The following is a 23,732-nucleotide window of genomic DNA, read 5'->3' as shown; positions in this document are numbered from 1 at the left end:
TATTAAAGACATGTTACCAGGCTAGATGAACACTCTGGTCTGACTGGATGCAATCTTTTTTTGTTAATTCCTACCAGAGGTGTCTTACGAAAATTTGGGATATAAATTTTATATTTCTCCATCACAGTTAACAAGTTTGCCATCATCTGTACAAGGCTGATTTCTGCACTGCATTCACTTTTGGCCCTTTATATTGTGGAGACATGACTAACACTAGCCAAAAATCAATGAATTAACATTTTTGTTAAATAATTTCTAAATTATTTATTTAAAATTTATTTAAAATTATTTAAATAAATATTCTCTCAGTGTAAAGAATCCTGGGTTTTTGTTGGGTTTGTTTTGCGCTTTTGTGTGTGTGTGGTGGGTTTTTTAGTGGTTTTATGTTTGTTTGGTTTAGGTTTTTTGGTTTGTTTTTTGTTTTTTTTTTTTAAGTGAAATAAACCTTTACAAGTGCTTTCAATAGAGCAGCATGCACACTACATGATACCGGTAGAAGAAAACCTGCCAGTAGTTCACATTTATTTCAACTTACAGTACAACAATATTATAGAACAACAGTTTGTATTTTAATACTGGTCTGCTTCTTTACTAAAAATAATAAAACAAATAAAAATTTATTTCTTACTATCATAGCCTTTCGGTAGGTCATTAGCAGGCCTTAATGGCCCTGACGAGCCTCCCCCAGGGCTCAGCCATGGGCCCTCAGTCTTACCTGCCTGCGATCCTGCCTCCTGATGGAGCTGGACCTGCGCTGTAGGTAGCTTGATTCCTGGATGGACCACTCAGGCGTGTGTTGTAGCCTTCTGTCCAGTCCCCTCTCTGGCCCTGCCTCCTTTTGCTCCTGACTGGACTCCCTGGATAGGAGTCATTGCTTGCCATGTCTGGGGCTGTCAAAGGACCCTGCTTCCAGCACCCGGCTCTGCATGCTGGGCTCAGCCCCTGGGGGTGGTGCCTGGTCAGCGAGGGCACTGCCTGTGCTGGAGTCACCCTTGTCTCCCAGCTCGCCTTCCCTTACCGCAGTTCCAGTCCTATCAGCTCCCTTTTATTGGTTGGTTTAGCTTTGAGCCTTAGGGTCACCTACTAAGTGACTGAGATCTATTGCACAGTATTTGGGAAAAGACTGTGCAATAGATCTAAGTACTGGAAAAAAAACACTAATGCAAAATGCTCAGGGACTAGAAATAAAATTATCCTCAAAAATCTATGTTCATGATGAATCATTTTAAGATTGTTAACAGCACACACAAAGAAATTAATTAAATTGGATGCTGAAGAGTCCAAACCTGATATAAAGCAAGAGTGTGTCCATATCTCTGGAGTGGCCCTTTGGATACAGGTACAACATTCCATATACTGCTTTCCAAATTGTAGCTAGAAGAGAAATAGAAAAGTAAACATTTTCTACCTGCAGAGAAATAGGGACTTTTGTACGTTTGAACTAACTTCTGTTTGGCAAAGCGTGCACACTTGATCAGTCACTGTTGTTTATCTGACACGGTAATTTGTTAGCTGCAGTAACGTGATCGCTTCTGTTGTTACAAGTGTAGTAACTAGTGACAGTGTACTAAATGCTCATCAATGGAAACAGAAGCAGCTCTTTCAGGGACCCATCAGCAATCTCAGAAAATAGGGCTGTAATAAAAAAATCACCAGAATTACATGAAAGTTATGAAACTAGATTGCTAGGCTCACTGTTGTCAGTCACACACACACACAAAAGAAAAAAAACCGCACACCCCACTAGAAACTGCTTACACCACAATCTTTTGCACTACTTTGAAAACTTATTGCTGAGATTCCTCTCAGCTGCATGGTTGATTTTAATTTCTGTTAAGTTTTCATTAGCAGTTAGCCCATTAATTGATTAAAACACAAGGTAAGAGAGGTAAAAATAAGAAGACAGAGAGAGAAAAGGAAATCACCAAAGGTGATGGGATTTGGTTTAGATGATTGCAAAGGTGTGGAAGGAAACAAGAGCCAGTTAAAGATAGAGTAAACATGTTAATAAACATATCCTAATACTTCCATTTACCACATTTAGGTCCTGTACATATATAGAAGTCACCATACAAACTCTCATAAATACAAAGTAGTAAAATATGGATGACCTGCCTAACCCAACTGGCAGAGCACCAACAGGCTGAGGGCATGCATTAAATACAAGTCTCCTAGAATAAGTTCACTTCAATAATGCTAATAACATTCTAGATGAACTATCTGAAAATATCAGTACATGGATTTCTTTTACTGTTTTATCACTACAAACATTTTTATGCTTTGAAGCAAAGTATAGCAACAGTTTTCACAGAACAAGAAATTACACGTTAGTATCACATATAGATCGATATTACCCATATTTCCTTTTTTTTTAATCATAAGAAAATTACAAGCAGAAAGTAACACCATTAAAGAATCTAAAAGCATATAAAACTTTCAGTTAAATTGCAGGATGGAAGCTACCTCCCTACTAAGATCACTTTTCCCAAAGCCACATCAGAAGGGGTATGACAAAGGAGAAATCACTTACTTCAACACCATTTGGAATGAACTGTAGTTAAAGGTGTATCCACCAATCACCCACATAAATTTCCCGTGGAGGACTGCCTTATGGGAAGCCCGGCCCACAGAAGGGCTGAACGGCTTTACGTTTGGAAGAATCCAGTAAGACTCAGTGGAAGGGACATTTAAAGAACAATCTGGACCTGTTTGGTAAACAAACATGCAATTTGACAATCTGTTAGACAGGGACGTTAAAGCCAATAAAGCAGAGACAGGGCAGGCTTAATTACAGACGTCAGGATTGCTCATTCTGATAAAATACAGTATACACTTTTATGTTTAACAGATGCTCAACAAAAAATCTTGACGAAAAGGGACGTCAGTCAAATTGAAAGGTTTAGCTTAGCTCAAATAATGATACATTTCTGCATTCTTCTCAGAAAACATACTGTACAAGTCATGAATTGAAAGGTGTGATGCATCATATTTTTAGCTGTTGTACAGGTCTAAAATGTGTAGCACAGTATACACTGCATGTTACCTCTGGGGAAAAGCTATACAGCACTCGAACCAACCAGAGTAAGATTATATCAAAGCAAATGACATTACAGTAAATTAAGTTACAATATAGATTATACTATATTAAATATCAGGAATCAAAATTTGCCCTTTGCCAATTCCATTCTGCATTGCCTTTCAAGAGTACTTTACAAAAACAATTATTTGAATATTTAATTTTTATAAAATTCTGTAGATTGTTCTACAAAACTAACAAAACTCAGTTATGTATTATTTCAGAATATATTTTAGCCATTTTTTGCTAAATAAGAAAAAGCAAAATGCATTATTTTTAAGTTATATTATTATTACAATCATGAATAGCAGAAATATTTCATTTTCATTTGTTCTGCAATAACCAAAATGTGATCTCTTCATCATTACTTTATGTTCTAGAAGTTGGAAGAACTTCAAAACCTTGTTATCTAAAACCTGGATATATTCAGAACTTTGCTTAAACAAAAAAAAAAAAAAGAAAACCACAAACTGAAACAAACATACAAACCACCAAACCAAAACAAACAAACCACCAAACAGCACATGCACTATTTGCCTCTTGTCAGTGACTGTACATCATACTGACTGGCTTTATTTCTAGATAGGGAGCACTGAATTTTTCGGACACCAATATGTTCCACTTTAAGCATTATCAATAATGGAACTGAAATTTTTATCATCAGTGGTGGCATACAGATATTGTACAACAGCCAAATTATTTCTGTAATTTGATACTGATACTATAAGCGACATTATGTCCCTCTCAGCCTTAAGTGGGGTAAATCCTTCCCTCCAGCTACTGGACATTACAAGAAAAAAAACAGAGCTGTTGAAGTTAGACTGGGCATAACCTCCTTTGGAAATGGAATTATAACATGCTCAATAAATAAATAGATAAATAAAAATCACCACCCTCAGAAAAAGCAAAAAGCAAACACACGGGGGTGGGGGGAAACCTACTCTGCATCCCAAATGTCACATATTACATCAATTATTTAAAAAGGTTCCAGGGAACATCTGGGAAATTACTAGCCTGCTAATACTCCTGCTTCTACCAGACAAATCAGCAGAAGCTATAAGAATGGACAGAATTAGTCAATAGATAGATAATTGCTATCTACACCATTTACTCTCAAAAATCAGTATAGCTTTCATAAAGAGAAGGCCTGTCTTCCAAACTTCCTAAAGTTCTTTGAAGATGAGGTGATCCAATTGATACACTGACATGGGTTTTCAAGGCTTTGAACAAAATTCCTGACCAAAGACTTTTAAGGAGATTTGACTGTTGTAGCCAGAGAATGAAGGCCTTTGAATGACTACAGAATTGACTAAGATATAATAAGAAATAGTAAGAAATAGTAGACTGGAGTAAATAGCCACTTCTTAAAGGGAGGGAGGTGACCCGTGGAGTCCCACAAGGATTTCTGCTGGTACCCATTGTATTCAACATACACATCAATGATCCTGGAAGGGGATGAGCAGTGAAGAAAGTTTGCTGATAAAGGCAATTACTGGAGGGCAAAAAGAGTAAGATCAGGTTTGAAGAACAAATTCTTGTCTGTGTGACCGAGCTATAAAATTACACATGGAATTCAATGTTGATAAATTTAAAACTATGTAAGCTATGTTCTAGTTTAAATAAAAAGAAAATAGCCTCTTAGCTAACCATGACTAGTCAGTCATAAAGTATCATCTTAAGATAACATTAAAATATCACCTCAACACTCAGCAACGGTCAAAAAAGGCAAATATGTTAGGAACAGAGCGCGCTGTTACGCCGCAGTATAAATCAGCAGTTTGCCTACACTTAGAAAACTGTGTGTCCTACTCAAAAAGGAGACAGAATAGAGCTGGAGGCTGTTCACTGGAGAGTAATAATGTTCAAAGGAATAGAATGGCTTCTGCAACTAGAAATATTAAGTTGGCTAGGACTCTTTCAGTTGGAAAAAAAAAAGAAAATTTGGAAGTGAATGATGACTGTCTATAAAATAAGTGATAAGTAAATAAGGTGGATATGAAGAGTCTACAATCTCTGTGAATATAAGAACTAAGATTTATCAAACACAGCTTGAAGAAGTCGTGTTCAAAATAAACAAGAGGAGACAGTTCTCCACGCAAAAAGTATCACACCTCTTTGGCAAGGAACCCCAACAAATGATGCTCTGCATGCAAAGTTTACACTGAGTCAAGGAGAGACGGGACAATCATTTAGAAGAGAGAGCTGCTGAAGTTTACTAAATAAACTAAGTAAGTAATTTACATCAAGTTCATAATTTTGAAAGATATTATCCTTCAAGGGGCGGGAAGATTACTTTTTTCCAATGTGTATTATCATTTTTGGGGGCAACTAGTTACAACTACTTCTTATGCACAATGAGCAGGGAAATATCTGTACCTAACCAGCTGTCAACTCTTCCTAGTAGTCTACAGAAGAATAATGGCCACTTGTGTCCAAATTGCCCTCCATTCGTTAAATGATGAAGACACTCGATTCCCATTGCTCATTATACCTTTTACCCAGAAAAGATTAATGGTATTTGAATGAGGTCTAAGGAGAGTATGAACAATTCAGTATATTATTTCTTAAGCATTAATAATAGATACTACACTAGAATTGTAACCTCTGCAAGATTCTGATTTGGTAAATAAATGCAAGAAACACACTTTTAAGCACTTTTAGATTAAAATTAAACAATTGGCTAAGTATTCTTTGATCAGGGAAGAGCTTAGAGTTACGAAAAGGGTGCCTCCAGTCAGGAAATAAAAACACATTTATGCCTTTTATTACAGCTACCATTCTTGCACAGTGATGTAGTGGTCAACAGTGTCCCCTAGTGGCAAATAGTGAATAAACCACACAAACTACTCGATGACAATTGATTTGAGATTTTCATTTCTGGAGACAGGGAAGTGCAAGAATTCATATAGCAAATCCAAAATATATGTAGATGATTGTATTAAAAATGAGGACAAGCGAAAACTTTTTATACGAAGTTAACAATGCAAAAAATCTTAATAACACTGTTAACCAGATCCATGACAAAGAATGTCGCGGGTAACTTCCTTACAGCCTCAGTGCTTCATTGTTGGTCTACACTGTACAACAGGAAAGGTGAGACAGAAACACCATGTACCCAGGTCTTGTTCTAGCATGGAGGAAGGACATATTCTAAGGAGACACACCTGAACTCAGGAGCTTGAAAGCAGCAGGTTTTCTTCAAAGAACACATCAATCAACACTGTGCATGAATCACACATGCACTGAAGTGACATCAGTTGACACTGCTACCAGGAGAGGCACCCCTGGCCTCCCCTCACTCCTTACTCTTCAGCTATCATCACTACTGGTACCAGTTTTCACATGGCTGCACCATGAACCAGATGAGGGAATGCACCCAGGTTAAAACTGGCTTTTATTTTCAGCTAGGCTAGCTTTTGATCTGGATGTATTCCCTTATAGGTTTCACCTTGCCCACATACACATGGCTGTGCCAACACAACCGAGACCGCGTGGCCAGGACTGCCTCTTCAGTGAAAGTGTAAAACATTAATGTTGTTATCACAGTATGTGTCAATCAGTACAAAAATGGGATATATAGTTGAAAACACCCAGAGCAATAGAATAATATTGACTTCCACTGAAATATCATTTAAAGAGCTAATGCTTTTATGTGGTTATTGCCTTATAAAGGTAAGGTAAGTGCAGGACTTAAAAAAGTAATTTACAGATTTTCCTACTTAAATACATACACCATGAAACATCACCATTATTACAGCATAAATACATTTTCTCTTCAGAAACATCATTCACTAAATACATGCCTTTTGTGCAGAGACCACTACAGCTACAGAACAGAGAAAATGAAAAATATGTTTTATTATTTTTTATGCAAATATGATTTTATTCTCCATTTATTTAAAATTTGATTTCTTTCTAATCTTCTTAATGTGTCACTCAATCCACTGGGGGAAATAAAAATAAAAGCTTTAAAAACAGCAAACAACTTTATAAACCTGAATTGGAAGTCAATTACGTTATCCTCGAAGGTAGGAAAAATTCTATAGGTTTAAAAAGCTTTTTACCCACACAACACAAGAGAATGAATCTAATTTCTATTTATTGAGGAGTCTCATGAACTGCAAAAAGTAACGGTCTGTTCCAGTAGTTCAAGTCATAAGATCAATTTCCACCTAATGAGAAAACACCATCTACTGTCTTCAACCCTAATCTTTTCCTTTGGGATCACAGGAAAAAAAAAAAAAATTGATGAGTTGAATATAAATGTCACAGCCCTGTTTTTCATACAATCCAATAAAATTATTTAAATAAAGTATTTGTTGCTATTTATTTCATGTTTATTTGACATCTGATCATTTGAGTTGAAAATTATTGCTTTAACAGAATTTTTCAACCACCACAAATACTAACTCAACATTACTACTCTCAAGTACCCAATAAAATCTTCATATGATTATGAATTTGAGATTATGAAAAATATTTTTGAGGAGAGAGATATATCTGAATATACTTTCAATAAAAATTGTATTGGAAGTTTTACAAAGCAGTAAATCAACTTTCTTACAGGAAAGTGATGAGACAGTAACTGCATAAAAATACAAAGCTGCTGTGCAAATGGAAAGATAAATGTCATTCAAGAATGGCTCACCAGCACTCTAATAGTAGGTGCATTCACGTATTCCAACACTGCCACTGCACAGCAGGATGCAATTATTTCCCCCATCCTGCAAATAGTCTTGCTCCAAATGAGACTTAATGGTAGGCAGAAAGATCCTGGATAGGTCTCCAGCTAAAGCAGCATGGTAGCAAGCTGTGCCAGGACTCAGCCTCCTCCATGAATGAAATACTCAGAAATGCTAACGCACAGAGGCTGATGCAGTTCTTGAAATGCCATCTGGTTGCTATTATTCAGCCCCATTCCTTTCCTCAGCCAGGAAGAGTGGATCATCCAAGGGCAATCTGGCCTTGGCGGATCTGCAGGGTAAGTCTGAGCAGGCAAGCCAAAAGGGCTGCACTGCCTGCCTCAGCAGCACCCTTTAACTGATTTCAGGTCTCAAACTCAAGATCAGCTAGGTTGGTACAGAAGAATAAGGCCTGACACCACACAGTCTTTACTAAAAGCACATTGTATGAAAAGCCTTCCTAGTCTTTCATGACTGAGCAGGAGTATACTCTTCGTTAACTCTCTGGATAAAATTTGTCATCTTAATAGTAAACAAAAAAATGTTTTTGCTTCTTGCTTACTAAAAGAAACAGGGACTTTTCAGATTTGCAGTAGCTGACAGTACCCATGGTACTAATGTTTTCATTATTTAACTGTAGGTTTGGTGACTGATCATCCTGCAAGTGCACTTGTCATTTTACAGCCTATATTTCCTAGAGAATATAAAATTAAGAATATTTAGTTCATATTCTAATTGAGATAAACAAGAAAGTTTTCTCCCATGTCACCTTCCACACTTCAATCCAGGATTATAAAACAAATTCTTACTCTTAGTTCCTAAATGTATGGATTTACAATTTATACTGAAGTAATTGCATCCTACACATAACTCTAGCCCTTTTTTGCAGGATATTCTGGTCCTTCTTCATATTTAAAGAAACTCCCACATTTATATTACCAGATTTCATTAGCAGTCTTATGAGTAAATTATAAAACTTATGTAATGAGATCAGTCCTGAGACCAGTCCCAAGGTCAGTCTTTAAGTAGTACTGATCTTCCCATCCTAAGTTACTAGTCCAGCACACCCGCTCACATTTCACATAAACAAGCTGTGTTCCCCTTACTGTTCCCTGAGGTATTCCCTGACTTCTTCAGTTTCAGTGCTTTGCTATCATCAAATGCTGAGGTTCACGCAAAATATATTGCTTTTTCTTGTCAATTATCTTGGAAATCATTTTAGTATGAACTACATTGATAAATCCACATTTCAACTGTGTCACTATTCAATCACACCATGTTTATTTCTTTCTTTCCCCAAATTATGGCCTAGATCTTTACACACTGCTGAAACCGTGCTAACAAGTTCTGAGCTGCCTGAATCACTTTCTTCCTATTCTTAAGGGTGCTACAGATAAGGGAAGAAACTTAATTTAGCTCGTTATCAAGGAGATCAGCACTATCCCCTTCTTGTGTTCAGGATATAGTATTGCGTTTGTTCATTGGTTTAATCAAGTGTTTGCATGTTCTACCTCGCTACATTTATGTGCGTAAATTTTAAATAAATATTTAGAAGGTCATATATTTATTTTAAATGGATTAGATTTTTCATTAACTCATGAATAGTAGAGGACTCCCTAAATCTCAGCCTAACTGCACATACAGAGCATTATCAACCATTTTAATGCAGCCAACCATTTATCAAAATGAAACCAATTAATTGTACTAAACCTGCTTTCACTAATCAGATGATGTCACAACGGTATTTAAAACTGAAGTTGACTCTTCATTTAACTAGGATGTTCTTTCTTTTGCAATAAGGACACAGAATTTTCAGACACTACATTTCTAATTATGATAGCTATATTTTGTTTACAAATTGGACAAAGTCCTCCAAAGATGCTTGACATACTATTAAATTCAATCTGAACATAAAACTAATAACATGTTTCCAGTATATATGAAATAATCATTCATGCTAAGTCAATTCCTACCTACGAATTCCATACATTCAAAATTCCCTTAAATCTAATTTCTATGACACAGATAATGAAATTTACAAATACGGAATGCAGAAACTGGATTTTAACTTAAAATTGAGGGACAAAATGATTCCTTCAGTTTGTGTTTTTATGTGCATATATAGTATTAATGCACAAATATTTAACAGGATATTTCCCAGACTCTAAAACTTCAGTTTCTTATGACTGAATTGATACTTGGCCAGGAGAAAACCTGAAAAGTGAAATCTGGACAAAGAGGGGATTATCACAGGGTAGAACAGTGGTAAAACACCTGCCTCTATTTTTTCTTTTTCCTTCCAAAACCAGGTTTGCCCAATGCAAACGTTACATCATAGGTCCTCTTCTCTGAAAATACTTACTTGTGTGCTTTCTGTTCAAAAACATCCAGGCACAACAGGCAAAAATCTCAGATTTCAAATCTCTCAGCGTTTGACACGAGCTTCTTCCAGCGCTGCATTTCAACTGCCACTGCCTGAGCTCACACCTCAAACCTCTCCTCCATCGGTTTCAATCAACCACCACCGCCCAAGCACAGCTTTGCTAAATCTCAGCGTTGAGGAATAAGGCAGGCCAAACAAGAAAGTATGACCTCAAAGCCTTCCACTGAGGCAGTCAGAACAAACTCAACTCTGGTTAGTCCTTTCAGGATAATCTAAGTCAAGTACAGACACACGTTGACATAGTAGTTCTGGCCATACTCAATCAGCAACTCACCATACTAATGAGCAAGACAAAATACTGACCTTTACAGTGCAGCTGTCATAGCACTCCTCTTACACTTTCATTGTTTACATTTCTCCTTACATAAAGGCTTTTTTTTCCCAGAGAGATGTTATAAAATCCAAGCTGCCTGAATTCCTAATAGACTTATTTCAAAGTTAATTAGTTTAGTTTCAGAATATGTTCTTCTGCTACATCTCTATCTGCTAGGAGCAGATCTGTAGGGAGAAACAACTGATGATACACATCCCAGAATTTTTATTGGTGTTTTAACTTTGGACTAGATCTGATCCCTAGGACTGAGTGCCTGTTTGTGGCTGGTGCGCATTATGCGCAGCCCTGGAGCTCACCTTCTGGCGTAGTTTCATCTAAAAGGAATGCAGTTCCTGTGTTTTCAAACCACCTCACAATGCAAGCCAAAACACAGTACACATGGAAGATCAGATATGCTTTGAAGGCACCCTACTGATCCTCTTAAAGACTAACATAAACACACTCTGTAATTCCTCCCTATTAGATCGCCTTTTCACTTGTAGTACTGATGTTCAATGAGTAAAGTACCAATAAAGTTTCTCTTAAATTCAATAGAGTCTTCAACTCTGTTTTCCTTTCTGCATGCAGTGTGAAAGGTACCAGCCCCAAGAGCATCCCCACAACACCTGGATCAGGGAGATGTCATGTCTGTGCAGGAGCTTCCCGCGAGGACTCCCACTTACTGTTAGAGTCACCGCTAACTCCTAGATCTTCTCCTCAGGACTGTTTCCTAGTAAGCATATCCATTTTGTGGCATGAGTTCTCGCTAGTATTCACACTCCTCCCTAAAGTGCCGATCCCCAAACTGGGCACTATAATCCAACGTTATCTCCGAAATGCCTATCTCAGCAAAAGGGTCATGTGCTCTCTACTCAAAATTCCTCATGTGAAAATTATCACCTATAGTGATTTCCAAGTCTTTTAACAATCTCTTTCTAAGACAGCTTTTCATTTGCCAATGCAGCCTGTGTCTTTGTTCCTGGATCATTTTACATTAAGTGATATTAACACAATTTTCTAAATTATGACTTTGGACTGGATGATTTACAGCTCTTTAAAATGAAGCTTCCTTCCTTTACCACACCATGAATCTTATTAACTTACCTGAAAATTTTATCAGGAAAAAATATACATAATAATTGAGATCCTCTATAAAAATGTTGTTTACCAGACAAAAAAAATGGTCGCTGGAAAATTCTCCAATTAATTACTTGACTACTGCGTATTTTACAAGAAGCTATGTTTTTAATTCCCTCTGTAAAACAGTTTAACCTATTTAATGTGGCAGGCTAGTTATTTCCTTTACGTGATATTAAACCAAGTTTCTTGAAGAAATCAAAGAACACCCCTAGCAACAAGACCTATAAAGTTACCTTCAAAAAGCATATAACACATTCTTAGTAGTCAGCAATATCTTCAGCATGTCCGAAGATTGCCCATTTAACACTTATAAAAATGTGGAAATATCTACAACCCTTCCAATCATCCTGAATTTTTAACCCCATTACAGAACTTAACTGTTGTGAAATCTCCTCTGCTCACTAACAGCCTAAGACATTCCAGGACACAGCATTCCTCATATCAAAGAGAATTTGCTCTTAAACACATATTCGGCAAAGGGTAATGTCTTTCTGTAAACTATCTTTTCAACTTCTTAAACAGGTCAAATATTGCAAGAACCACCACTTCTATCTCAGCCAAGTCTCCATTTATTTTTTCTCTGTGCCTAGCAAAGAAAAAGACAGCAAGTCAGTGGTTCTAGAGACATCTTGTTTTCCTCCCTGAATTACATCCACAGCCCATATCAGCAGGCATCAACACATTCTGCTTTAAATATAGATTAGGCAATAATGGGACAACATAATATGATGCAGTACTCATAGAAGGAATCACTCTTCAGGAAACACCTCAGCCTCCTGGATACTTGAAATCCAGTTAATTTAAAATAAATACTCTATGTGCTTCTGAGACCAACCATGTCAGAAACATTTAACATTATTAGACACTACTAGCATTTTGGTTAAATAATTTGCTTTCCAAGCCTAAATTTTTTTATCGTCATAGCTAACTGCAAACATTAGGTACATTCACAAAATGTACCTAATAAGGAAAGGAGCCTACTTGTACTCAAAACAATTATCCCAAAGAATAAAGTGTTCTCTTTTCTCCGAATACTTGTTTTAAATGTGAAATTTTCTTCAAGGTGCTCCTTCCACGGTGTCCACACGATGTCACTGTTGTAAAAGAAAGAACCCATGGATTTTCTTGCACAACTCGATGCAGTCCAATTAATTTTTTAATATAGGGAATAAACATACTCCAAAAAACCCCACCAAAATGTGGGTAACAAAAGCAAAAAAAAAAAACCATAAAATTCTCTTCAAAACCAGGAATCGAGACCCTACTTTAGCCAGTTGTTTTCAATTACCAAACACAAGAAAAACTTGACAGACAACAAAAGCAGTAAGATGAGTAGAAATATTTATGGTTCTGCATTGCAAATAACCTACACAAAAGATAACGTCAGTGTAGAAACTACAAAGAGAGTTTATAGATGCAAATAAATAAATAAATATAACGGAGAAGCAAGTAGTCTCCCAAATAGCTTAAGGAAAGTATAAAAGAATACTGAACTTAATAAGGAAAACCAATTATGTATGCAAGCCAGCTCGTCTGGCACAGAATCAAAGAAATAATTGAAAACTATGTAGGTTTGGTGAGAATCCAAGGAACAACTAAGCAAGTTATCTCTATATAATCCTACTCACTGTAGGAAAGAATAGGAAGCTAGATGCACAGAAATGTTAGATGAAAAGAAGGTACTAACAGTGAAAGTTAGAATTTTATTTCATGCTAAAAACTTCTAATGAAGATTATAGCACTGTAAATTAAGAGGTAGCCTAAAAAGTGTTTCCAAAGATCTGGGATTTTTCCCCATTTTGTACGCAGCGATCTGAAATTGCAAGGAACCAATGCACAGATAAACGGGTGTTATTCTTGCTGCAAGTTCTATTCACAACTTCCTTACAGAGATTAAGCTTTCAGGATCTTTTTTTGTGCACTACAATCACGAAAGGTTCTGAAGGACTCAGTAACAAGTCTGCACTGTTTCCATTCAATGACCATATTGCTAACCTACTTCCTTTCTGTGGGTGCACTGACTGCCTCTTAATGAAAAACTCCATTAATTATTAAGAAGAGAAATTTATCAAATCTCACGATCTCTTTCCCTAATAGGTGCAACAACTAATAGGAGTAAAAAAGTCATTTCCTCTGACATGCAAAAAGAAACAGCAATAAAACCAAAGTAGAGACAGAAGGTAATGTGATATGCATAAATGGCATATCAGCTAAGTAATCTGGAGATATTTTAATATTTCTTTCAAGAGAAGAATGGCAATTTCAATGCATAGCAAGCTAATCCAATTGAGACTTTTAATAGGAATGGAAAAGGATAAAAAGAAAAAATTCACAAACGTCTAGCATAATTATAGTAAGTGAATTAAACATTCAGGATCTTAAATAATTGACCTTCAATAAGAAAAAATTATTTATCATACTGGGAGTAAAACTACAGCACGTGCTTACAGTACATCCATTACTCCACAGTACGTGTCCACATATACATTCTTGTACCATCACAAGAAAACAGCTTACCTTCCTTTTTCACCAAGAGACTATATAAATAATACATACCTAAAAACCAGACAATTAATACTTATTCATGAAGCACTAAAGCTATGATGTGATGATGTGACATTATGGGGGGGGGCCAGAAAATAAAAACTATCTAGACATTTAAAAAACTAACAGAATAGGAAATCAGGCTATGGAGGAACTTGGTCTCCAGAAGTGCTCACAACTCTTGAGTAATTACTGCCAATATTTTTTCAAATTAATGACCCAAAAAAGAAGAATGCCCACCGCAAGAAAGTTTAGGCCGGATATTCCTGCAGTATCCTCAAACAGAAAATATCAAAGCTGTGAGCCTTTTATGTCATTGAAGTACACACATCTAGGTCCACAGGAAAATTTACTCCAGAAATAATTTTTTCATCCATGCTTATTCTTTAAAGATGCTAATTTGCATACCAGCTAGGATGCATTAAAAGCAGTTCTTTTTTAAAGATGAACTTGATTCCAAATAACAAAACCTTACCTTGCCAGCTATCATTGCAAACACACAGCTTCTCGCCTGTCAAATCACAGTACCCGTGATCTGGACTGCCACAGTTCGCTTTACAATATGGAATATCACAGGCTTCTCCTTTCCAATACTTGTCACACTCACAGTACACCCGGCTTGGTACGGACACACTGGTTGTACACTTCCCATGTTCTGAGCAGTTATTAGGACAAGAATTAATTCTGAAAAAATATGTAAAATAAGGGAAATGACAAGCCAAGAGTTGTTGACAAAGGTTTTATCTAACAGTATTCCAAAAGCATTTGTTAAAGTACTTTTTTTTTTTCCCAAAAAAAAAATTTCCATGTACTGATAAAACACAAGTTTAATTATGATTTTACAGGTAAGTGAGCTGAAGTGACCTTACAGACAAAGCCTGCGATACAGTCAGGATCCCAAACATCTTGTAGTTTACCAGAAGTATTGCCATTAAGCAGAAGCATAGGCCCTGTCTGGACACATCAACATCTGTTTTTCCCTACGTTCCAGTATAAGCACTCTAGTCAGTCCCTTCAAATGCTCATTATCTCTAGGAGCATCCACGATGGAAGTGACTGTGAGCAGTAACCCTTAAACTCTCCACCCCACAGTTAAAGGGCTTTCCTGAGCAGCTTTGGTCCATGTTCAAAAACAGTATGTCTAACATCCAAGGGGAAAGATTGGAAAAACCAAGCAAGGAAAAATACAAGAGGACTAATATCCTAAAACTACATACAGGCAGCACTTCATCCTCTGACACCTTAACAACAGAGCCACCTTAACCTTGCCTCCTTAACTCAGCAGCCAGAGATGCAAAAAGAGGAAAGATTAGGCTGGAAGAAGTCTGTGACTGTTTTGGATTTAGCATTTCTGTGATACACCCTACTAAACACTGAGATCACAGGCAACTGGACTGCAAAACTATGCAAACTGGTTCCAGAAATGCAGGCAATTCCTTTGAGACAAGTACATTGAAGTACGTGTGTCCAACAGTTTCCATAAACAGAATAATGGATCTCAGGTAGTATGTGCCTGAAGTCCAAAAAGAATTTGAAACCTTTTCTGATGTCTCACAAAGGGTTGGGTTGAAACTCAAAATAAAAACTGTTACTACTTGCTCTTGCCAAAGGAAGAAAGAACTGAAAAAGTTAGGGCCTTTGGCCAAATGTAGCTGTCGAGGACAGTCAGGAAACATGTTTTCCCTAAAGAGTCACACCTCAGAGGACTGATTCTGTTACAGTACCGAAAAAAAAATATCCACCTCTGCACTGCAAATATCCTGGGGTTTTTGCCTAGTACACAGGTGGCATTAAAACCATTGATAGCATTAACTGCTCTTCACTACAGCTGTGAGGAATCTCTCCCCCGAATTCACAGGGAGCATGTTCTGCAGGAAGGCGGACAGTTAAGTCGTTCCAGCAATAGAGATGCCAGTTTAAAAGTAGATATAATCCCAGACCAATGTGTGTGTGTGTGTGTTAAGGATTCAAACAGAATGAGAAGAACTGGAGCTGGAAGCAGGTTGCCTGACTCTAAGGAACACAAAATTTACTCAGAGAGTTCTGGAGTAACTATTCTGTCTCCAACTGGCATGGCATTTTAGCCACAGATGCAGTGCTTCTGTCTTTCCCAAAATAAAGGAACATGAGTGGTCCATCAAGATGAAGTCAAAGATGAAGTAAAAAACTGCTTTGGGCTACCATACCAAGAAAGCAAGCAGGTGACAGAAGCAGAGTGCACAGATCAGTGACAGAAAAAACTTAATGCAATCATAAAAAGCAATGGTATGTACTTTTAGCATAAAAAGAATTACCATTGGATCACTTAATTTATTTTAGGCGTGTCCATTGCAATAGAAGAAACAGAAGAACAGTATATAAAACTTCAAGAGTTATATACATAATGGAATTAAAAACTGGCAGGTTTCTTAATTTATTTTAAGTCTTAAAAAAAAAAGATATTGGTAGTGATACGTAGCATGCACCACATTACCAAGTTATAAAAGAATGCAGAGCACATACACTCATGTCTTAAGAATGCCAAGTCATATTGCCATTTGCTCCCAAGACAAACAAAAGAAGTGCAGTAAAAGCTTCTGGGATAACTGAAAAATGTATCTAATTACAGAAGAGAAGTCTGCCAGGTGATTGCATTTTACTGATGTCAACTGACAAAAGTTAAAAATAGCCAGTCTTCTAGACTGCCATTTCCAATACAATATGTTTAGTGAGGTTTCCCAATCTCTGAACAGCAGAAGGCAGGCAAGCTGCTGCAAATTACAGAAACACTCTTTCCATAGACAATTTAAAGACCTCTGCTAAGAGTAAAACTATGGTCAGAAGCCCAAATAGGAATTTTAAATTAATAAAGAATGTGACAAAAAATATTACATGTACTTCCACCGTTGAAGTGCAGTGCTGGCCACCACATCCCAAAAATCGGTATTTCAGAATTTCAAAGAATTGAAAGAAAGGAACAAGAATATCTTCCATCATGGGAAAACTGTTACATGAAGAAACAGGTCCAACAGGATCAAGCGATCCTCTCTTGCACTAAACCATCCAGTATAAAGAGACACCACATCATGTGTCACAAGCATGTCCCAAATGAGACAGAAATTGCAATCAACAGCTGGTGCATAAGAAGGAAAAGGCTGTATCTTGAAATCTGCTGACACAGAAAAGCAGACTGGAGGAAAGCAAGCATAGTTATGCCGGACTAGACTTTGCCATTAGAGAAACTAGGAGACGGACAGTCCAGATGAGAACTATAAAGGCAGAAAGCAGACTGAGATGGACCAACAGGAGGGGAAAGTACCTGAAAAGTAGAGGAGAAATTGAATAAAACACTTGTGGCTGCCACAAAAATAAAGTAGGACTTTGGTGAGGGTGTCAAAAGCCATAAAAGTACATTCAGCAAGAAAAATCAAGCAACAGATGATTCTAGTTCAAGAGAAGAGAATCTCCCTTCTACTCCATATGACAACTACACATGTTGGATAAATACTGGAAGGGATACATCCTAGTTCCATATGGCATAGGAGAAACATATTCTTGGAATAGCCATGTGGCTTCACTCAGAACAATATACTTCACCTCATTTTCTTTTTTCTTTTTTTTTTTTTTTAAAACTAGTACCTTAATGAAACTCATTACATCCCCAGCTCCCTGGTTTTAGAAACATAACGCCAAGTATAACTCTTATGCTATTAATAAAATCAACAGATTAAAACGTTCCCTGGGTTTGTCATTCTCCTGAAAAAATGACAGGCTAATTAACAAAGTAATTATTAAAAAATACTTACGAGTAAAAAATGTTAAATCCAGTTAGGTTATAAGCAGCATCACTAAAAAAGTGTAGCAAAGCATAGCCAGATGTAGTAACTACCTCAGGAACAGTTTCATTTCCACGCACCTCAGGAACTATTAGACCACTGGAAAAGAAAATGAGAACAATGTTTTTAATAAGAGGGGAGGAAAGAGGGAGTTAGCTATTCTGGTTGTTAACTATAAAGACAAGTAAATAATAAATCTCATTTTAAAACTTCTCTTCAAAATACAAATTACGAAGTGTGTATAAAATTTGTCCGTGCCTCTGTGAGGTAAGGTAGGGTGTTCCAGGAAAACAAAACAAAAAACCTCCTCCCTCACACAGTAATGCAAAATTTCACGAGATTATTCTGAGGGTGCATGCGCTGTCAGTATGATTTTTAAAACTTAACTTAAAAAAGAAAAAGCTACGTCCTTTCAGCACAAATTCTATTTCCACATAATATTTGCATCTTTAGAAGTTTATCTTAAAGAATTTCAAACCTGGAATACATGACAATTAAGTAACTTCAAAGAAAACATAGTTTTCAATGGAAAATAAAATACTTTTAGAACTCCAGAAAAATGTTAAGATGTCAGTTTTTTAAATAAAGACTGAAGCAGGAAAAACAAGCAATATATTAAAATATTGAGGAAAAGCATCACCTGCATACAACAGCGCCACTTCACAACTATAAATTAAAAGTTATAGGAATCCTCCCCTCCAATCTATAAACTGAAAGGCATTTGAAGTAAAGAACACAGGAAGAAGAACCTCCTTTTTCCTTCCACTCAAACTACAAGTCAGGCTCCTGAATAATAGCTAGACACATTTAACAAGGTGTTAAATATGGGGAGGGAAAAAGAAAAAAAAAAGCCCAAGCAATATGTAACAGTTCAGGAGAATTAGGAGAGAAAGTGTGTTATTGTTACAGTTGGGCAGGAAAGAGGGATGGCCTGACCTTATGACAAAGCACTATCATTTATGCAATTAGTATTTCTTAAACCTCAGCAGCATAGTCCGTATTTCATAACGGAAAATGAAGTACAGTTCCTGCCCCACAGAGCACGTGTCTATATATGCATGAACAGTCTCTGGTTTGGTGGTTGACTTTTTTTAATATAGCTTTGCACTCAATGGATATCCCAAGATAAAACATTTAATGACTTCAAAGGATTAGGATCCTGTGCCTTCTTTCTAATAAACTATAGCCCACTTGCATAAAATATTCTTTCTGGAATGTTTCCCAAAATTTTAATGGAAAGGAAGGAATAAACCAACAGAAACATTTTGATAAAGTTCAGGAATGGGGGAAACAAGTGTTAAAATTCACATGCCTTAATTTTGCTCTCTTGGACACAAAGGAAATGCAGTGCATGGGCCTAATTCTTTAGCTCAATCGTTCTTTGCCATTTGCAAGGCAAATAATTAGCCTTTATTCAGTATTAGTTGCCATGCTCATTGTTTATTGTTGTTGATTTTAAGTTTACGTCTAAATCTTGCTACAAAGTAATACTATGATTCAAGACAACAAATATTAACCTGAAAAATGATTCAGTTGTGTAGCAATTCTCCTTAGCCAATGATACGTAACAAAAAGGAAAGATTCCACCATTTCATTAGATAGCAAATTCTAAGTCTCCTCCAGGACTTTGAAGAATTTGATAATTTTACCCACCATGACTTAGTCACAGCAATGCCCAGTTTAGCAATCTAAGGAAACATGTTACAAGATTAGTGCTTAAGATAGCTTTTGTATCAAATGTCCTGAACAAGTCTCTTCCTTCTTCATACAGGACTACAGAAGGCGTTTAGCAGCCATTTTCTATAACTTACACATAGTGCAATATTGCAATTCGCCCTTAAGTAGGCTCAGACAGTGACACTACCGGCCAGTGCCACATTCAATGCATGTTAGAACTCAGGAGTCACTCTTGGAAGCCTACCAGAAAAGGCATTTCTGATTTCCTATTTATGAACATTAATGCTCCATACAATATCAGCATCAAGTACAAGCCACATAACAGATTTATGCTATGATCATCTAACCAGAAAAATAGTGCTTTGCAATTTATTGTAATATAACTTTGCACACATGCTGCCGCGATATTAACAAGAGAAAATAAGCTATTTAACAAATTAAAGCCTCCAATGTTATTTTTTCCGAACTAAATTTTTGCAAACTAAAAGTGTCCATACAGGATGGTTTGAACTAAAAGACAAATAAATACACTCACCTAAATACAGCTATTAAAGGTGCATATATGGAATCTCCATCATATACATACATATGGTCCCAACTACATTCTGTGGCAAAGTGATTAAATCTTAATCTTAGTATTGCATTTGGGCTGGTGGAAAAAAAAAACAAACAACACAACATTGATGTAAAACATTATTTATAGAAGTATTAAACTCACAAGATAAAGAATTTAAAACCAAAACTGATCATGCCAGCATGACTCTATTAAAACATTTTGAGTACTAACTAAACATTTCAAAGAATTAAATAACAAAATTCAAGGCAAACAAATATTTCACATTATCTTAATTATCTTAAAACTTGAAAAATAACATCTTCAGTCCAAATCTCATAATCCCTAAAGATAATAAGAGACTTCAGTTCAACAGGTTTTATCAATAGTCAGAACCACAGATTCAGAGCGATTAAAATATCCCGTATTAATATACTAGCTTCACTTTACAAAGTCAGGACTATGAGTTTTAAAGAGTCTTTCAAGACAAAAATCACCTACACATCCTTACTCCAGTATTACACTAGTTATTGAAAATAAAAATCTTACAAATTTAAAATAGCAAGCAACATTAGTGCAAGATTTGATTTTTTCTTCCCCCATTCCCCCACCCGACACCTGGGAGTCAGATTTCACCAGGTTTTGTAGAGATCCAGATGGGGACTGTAAGATTTATGAAAGGGGATTTTTCTCATATGACAAAATTAGCAGACTCCTAAACATATTCCATGCAACATACCGATGATTTACTTCAATCTTTTTTTGTGCCCCCCTGCTGACAGGCTCGAGTGCAGTTTGACAGTTTGGAAGACATATGCTTTTTTTATTTGTGAGAGATCATCTGGAGAGAGCTCTTTGTTCATTTTTTAAGAGAGAGTATTTCATACATATGTGACTTGTGTGTTGACATTTTGCACTATGTTACTGGGTTGCATAACTCTTCCACATACTGTGCAGCATATTGTTTCCTCCAGCTACCCACTCTATCATGTCCTGCAAAGAGGAACGGAGTGAAGACCAACTTCAAAGCAGAGTTTGCATATGGTCCTGAGGCACGTTACCACATTAGCATAGTGTAGTGTAGTGCAAATATTCCTGAGCTACCTTGGGTAAAAAGGGAAGTCTAGCCATGTCAGAAAGATTCAGCTATAGCCTAGTCACCTAGATATACAAGCCTTTACTTTGATTTTGCAAACTACCCTTAACTTCATTGCTGTTGTGTTTAAATTACTATCTGCATATAAGCAGACCAAAATTAGATCAGTTAGATCACTCTGAACTGCAGCGACAGAGCAGACATCTAAGGTAATTAAGTTTATGACAATACGGAAATACAGAAGGGGGTCGCTTTCCTCTAGAACATTAGTAGAGCTTGGACCTAACTAACTTGTGCAGCAAAATCCTGACCCATAGTCCGGGGGGGGGCGGAATTTAACAAATCTGTGCCTTTAGCATTTAGCCATACTAGTGCATACGTCTCGTTATTTCTTTGTGCAAATCTGTGTGTTTCTGTGCTGCATAAACTGAAAAATTAGCAACAGACATGAGACATCTAAACTGTATATAAACTGTGGGCACAATATGATTTTAAAATTAAGTACATGAGGAAAACTAGAATGCAAAAGAAAATACTTTATAGAAGCACTAACTTTAAAGAAACATGTAATAGAATAGTTATCATTCTGTACTTGAAGCCATTCCTGATTTATCACTGATGAGTTAAATAAGATAAATAAGATAATGAGTTAAATAATAGGATTCTGTAACCACATTTGGAACTTATGTAAAGGTACTCAAACAGGCAACAAATTTATCATAGGGTTTTGAGAGATTACAGCACTGGCCAAATTCCAGCGTCAGCCTAAATGTTGCCAGCAATTTGAATGGGAATGGAATCTGGCCAACTCAGAGCAATACTGAAAAATCCTACTTTTTTTTTTTTAATCTTTATAACATTTAAACAAAAACAAACAAAAACAAACCCCAAAATTGTTTATATTGTATCCAGATGCAGTTTCTACTTGAGGAGTTCTTTAGATCGCTAGAATACATAGTACCAAACTGTCAGAAAATTTAAGCTATGAAAATAAATACTTACTATCCTTCAATTAACCATGTACATTTAGTTTTATATTTATAATTTATTGGTCCATCTGTTAAATATCCAGAAGGTTCTGTTAACCTACAAGAGAAAAAACAGTGCTGTAATGAACCAGAGACAAGAGAACAGAACACACATCACCAACATGCCAATAGATTCTTTATGGGTGAAAAGAAAATTGGGGGTGGGGGAAAGAGTCAGTCTCTCTTCATATCTCTTGTCACACTATTTTTGCTCATAAGAACTAGAATTCAGATTATTCTATATCATTGATTTGCTCTCTTCCCCTAGGCAGTCACAAGGCTTCTAATTTTTCTAGTTCAGTAGCAAACAAATACTACATATAATTTAAATTATCATTCACACAAAACGGATCCACGCCAATGTAAAGGGGGTTTTGTTTAAAAGTATTCTCGTTTGGTTTGCTTGTTTCTTTTGCCATTGCCTTACATATTACTTCTGAAATTAGACCACAGCAGCAGTGGGAAGGCTGTTCTAGATCAAGAGAAATTAAGGCATGAATTATAAATTTAAATAAGCTTATCTGCCAGCCTGTCCCCCTCTCATTCCTGGTCAGCGATGAGACGTGGGAAAGCAGAACAACACTGGACTACACAGAATTAAAATGCCTACAAACAGGTATAAAAGATCAGACCAAAATGCCAACACAGCCCAGTACCCTTCGTTGACAGCAGCCTACAGTGGATACCCAGGAAAGAACTTAAATCCCTACAGATACTCCCCACAGCGTTACACCACCTTCAACAACTTGCAGCTCAGGGACATTCTTAGACAGAGGTTGTGCCTTTGCGTTGATTTTGGGTTAATGTTTCTCCTAGGAGTTTGCCCATGTAAACTCATGTAAACTTGCACCATCTAGAACGTCCTGCAAGAATTACTTCCACACATACATGAAGTGACATCTCAACTGTTTTTGTCCTGAGCCTTCCTCTTGGCAATTTCGTCTGACATCCTTAGGTCTGGTATTGGATGAGATGAACAACAGTACCCTATTCACATGCTTTATTCCACTGAAAATTTAATGGTCTGCATTGTTTCCCTCCCATCTCTCTACTGTTCCTTTTCCAACCTGAGAAATCCTTGCTCATTGCTTTAGTCTATCTTTTCTATTCTTCTACACCCTTTCTGAGATGCAACAAAGAGATCAGCATATCGTATTCAAGATGCAAGTGAACCATGAATCTCTTCAGCAGCAAAATAATGATTTCCAGTTTGTTCTCTACTCCCATCTTAACATTTTATTTGATTTTTCAGCAAGTACTATGCTGACATTTTAAACACAACTAGCTGCTATAACTTTTTCCTGAGTAATATATAGTTCAAGATTCATTACATATAGTAATTCAATTAATGTAGAAATAGAACCT

At 36.5% G+C, this 23,732-nt stretch overlaps 1 protein-coding gene across 3 annotated transcripts in view; it reads right to left on the bottom strand.

Annotated features, from left to right (window-relative positions):
* The window catches only part of ATRNL1 (attractin like 1), a 524,212-nt gene that overhangs the window by 459,635 nt on the left and 40,845 nt on the right, over positions 1–23,732 (bottom strand). For all 3 annotated transcript variants that reach the window (XM_064464229.1, XM_064464230.1, XM_064464227.1), the window contains exons 2-7: positions 22,342–22,425; positions 20,226–20,339; positions 17,984–18,112; positions 14,674–14,882; positions 2,531–2,705; positions 1,287–1,374 (exon numbers count right to left, since the gene is read on the bottom strand). In XM_064464229.1, the coding sequence (XP_064320299.1) occupies positions 1,287–1,374; positions 2,531–2,705; positions 14,674–14,882; positions 17,984–18,112; positions 20,226–20,339; positions 22,342–22,425 (799 nt within the window). The remainder of the gene's footprint in view (positions 1–1,286; positions 1,375–2,530; positions 2,706–14,673; positions 14,883–17,983; positions 18,113–20,225; positions 20,340–22,341; positions 22,426–23,732) is intronic.

Source organism: Phalacrocorax carbo, chromosome 12, assembly GCF_963921805.1.
Source record: "Phalacrocorax carbo chromosome 12, bPhaCar2.1, whole genome shotgun sequence".
NCBI classification, from domain to species: Eukaryota; Metazoa; Chordata; class Aves; order Suliformes; family Phalacrocoracidae; genus Phalacrocorax; species Phalacrocorax carbo.
Note: the sequence above shows the minus strand (reverse complement) of the source record. Positions and strands in the feature narration are given on the sequence as shown.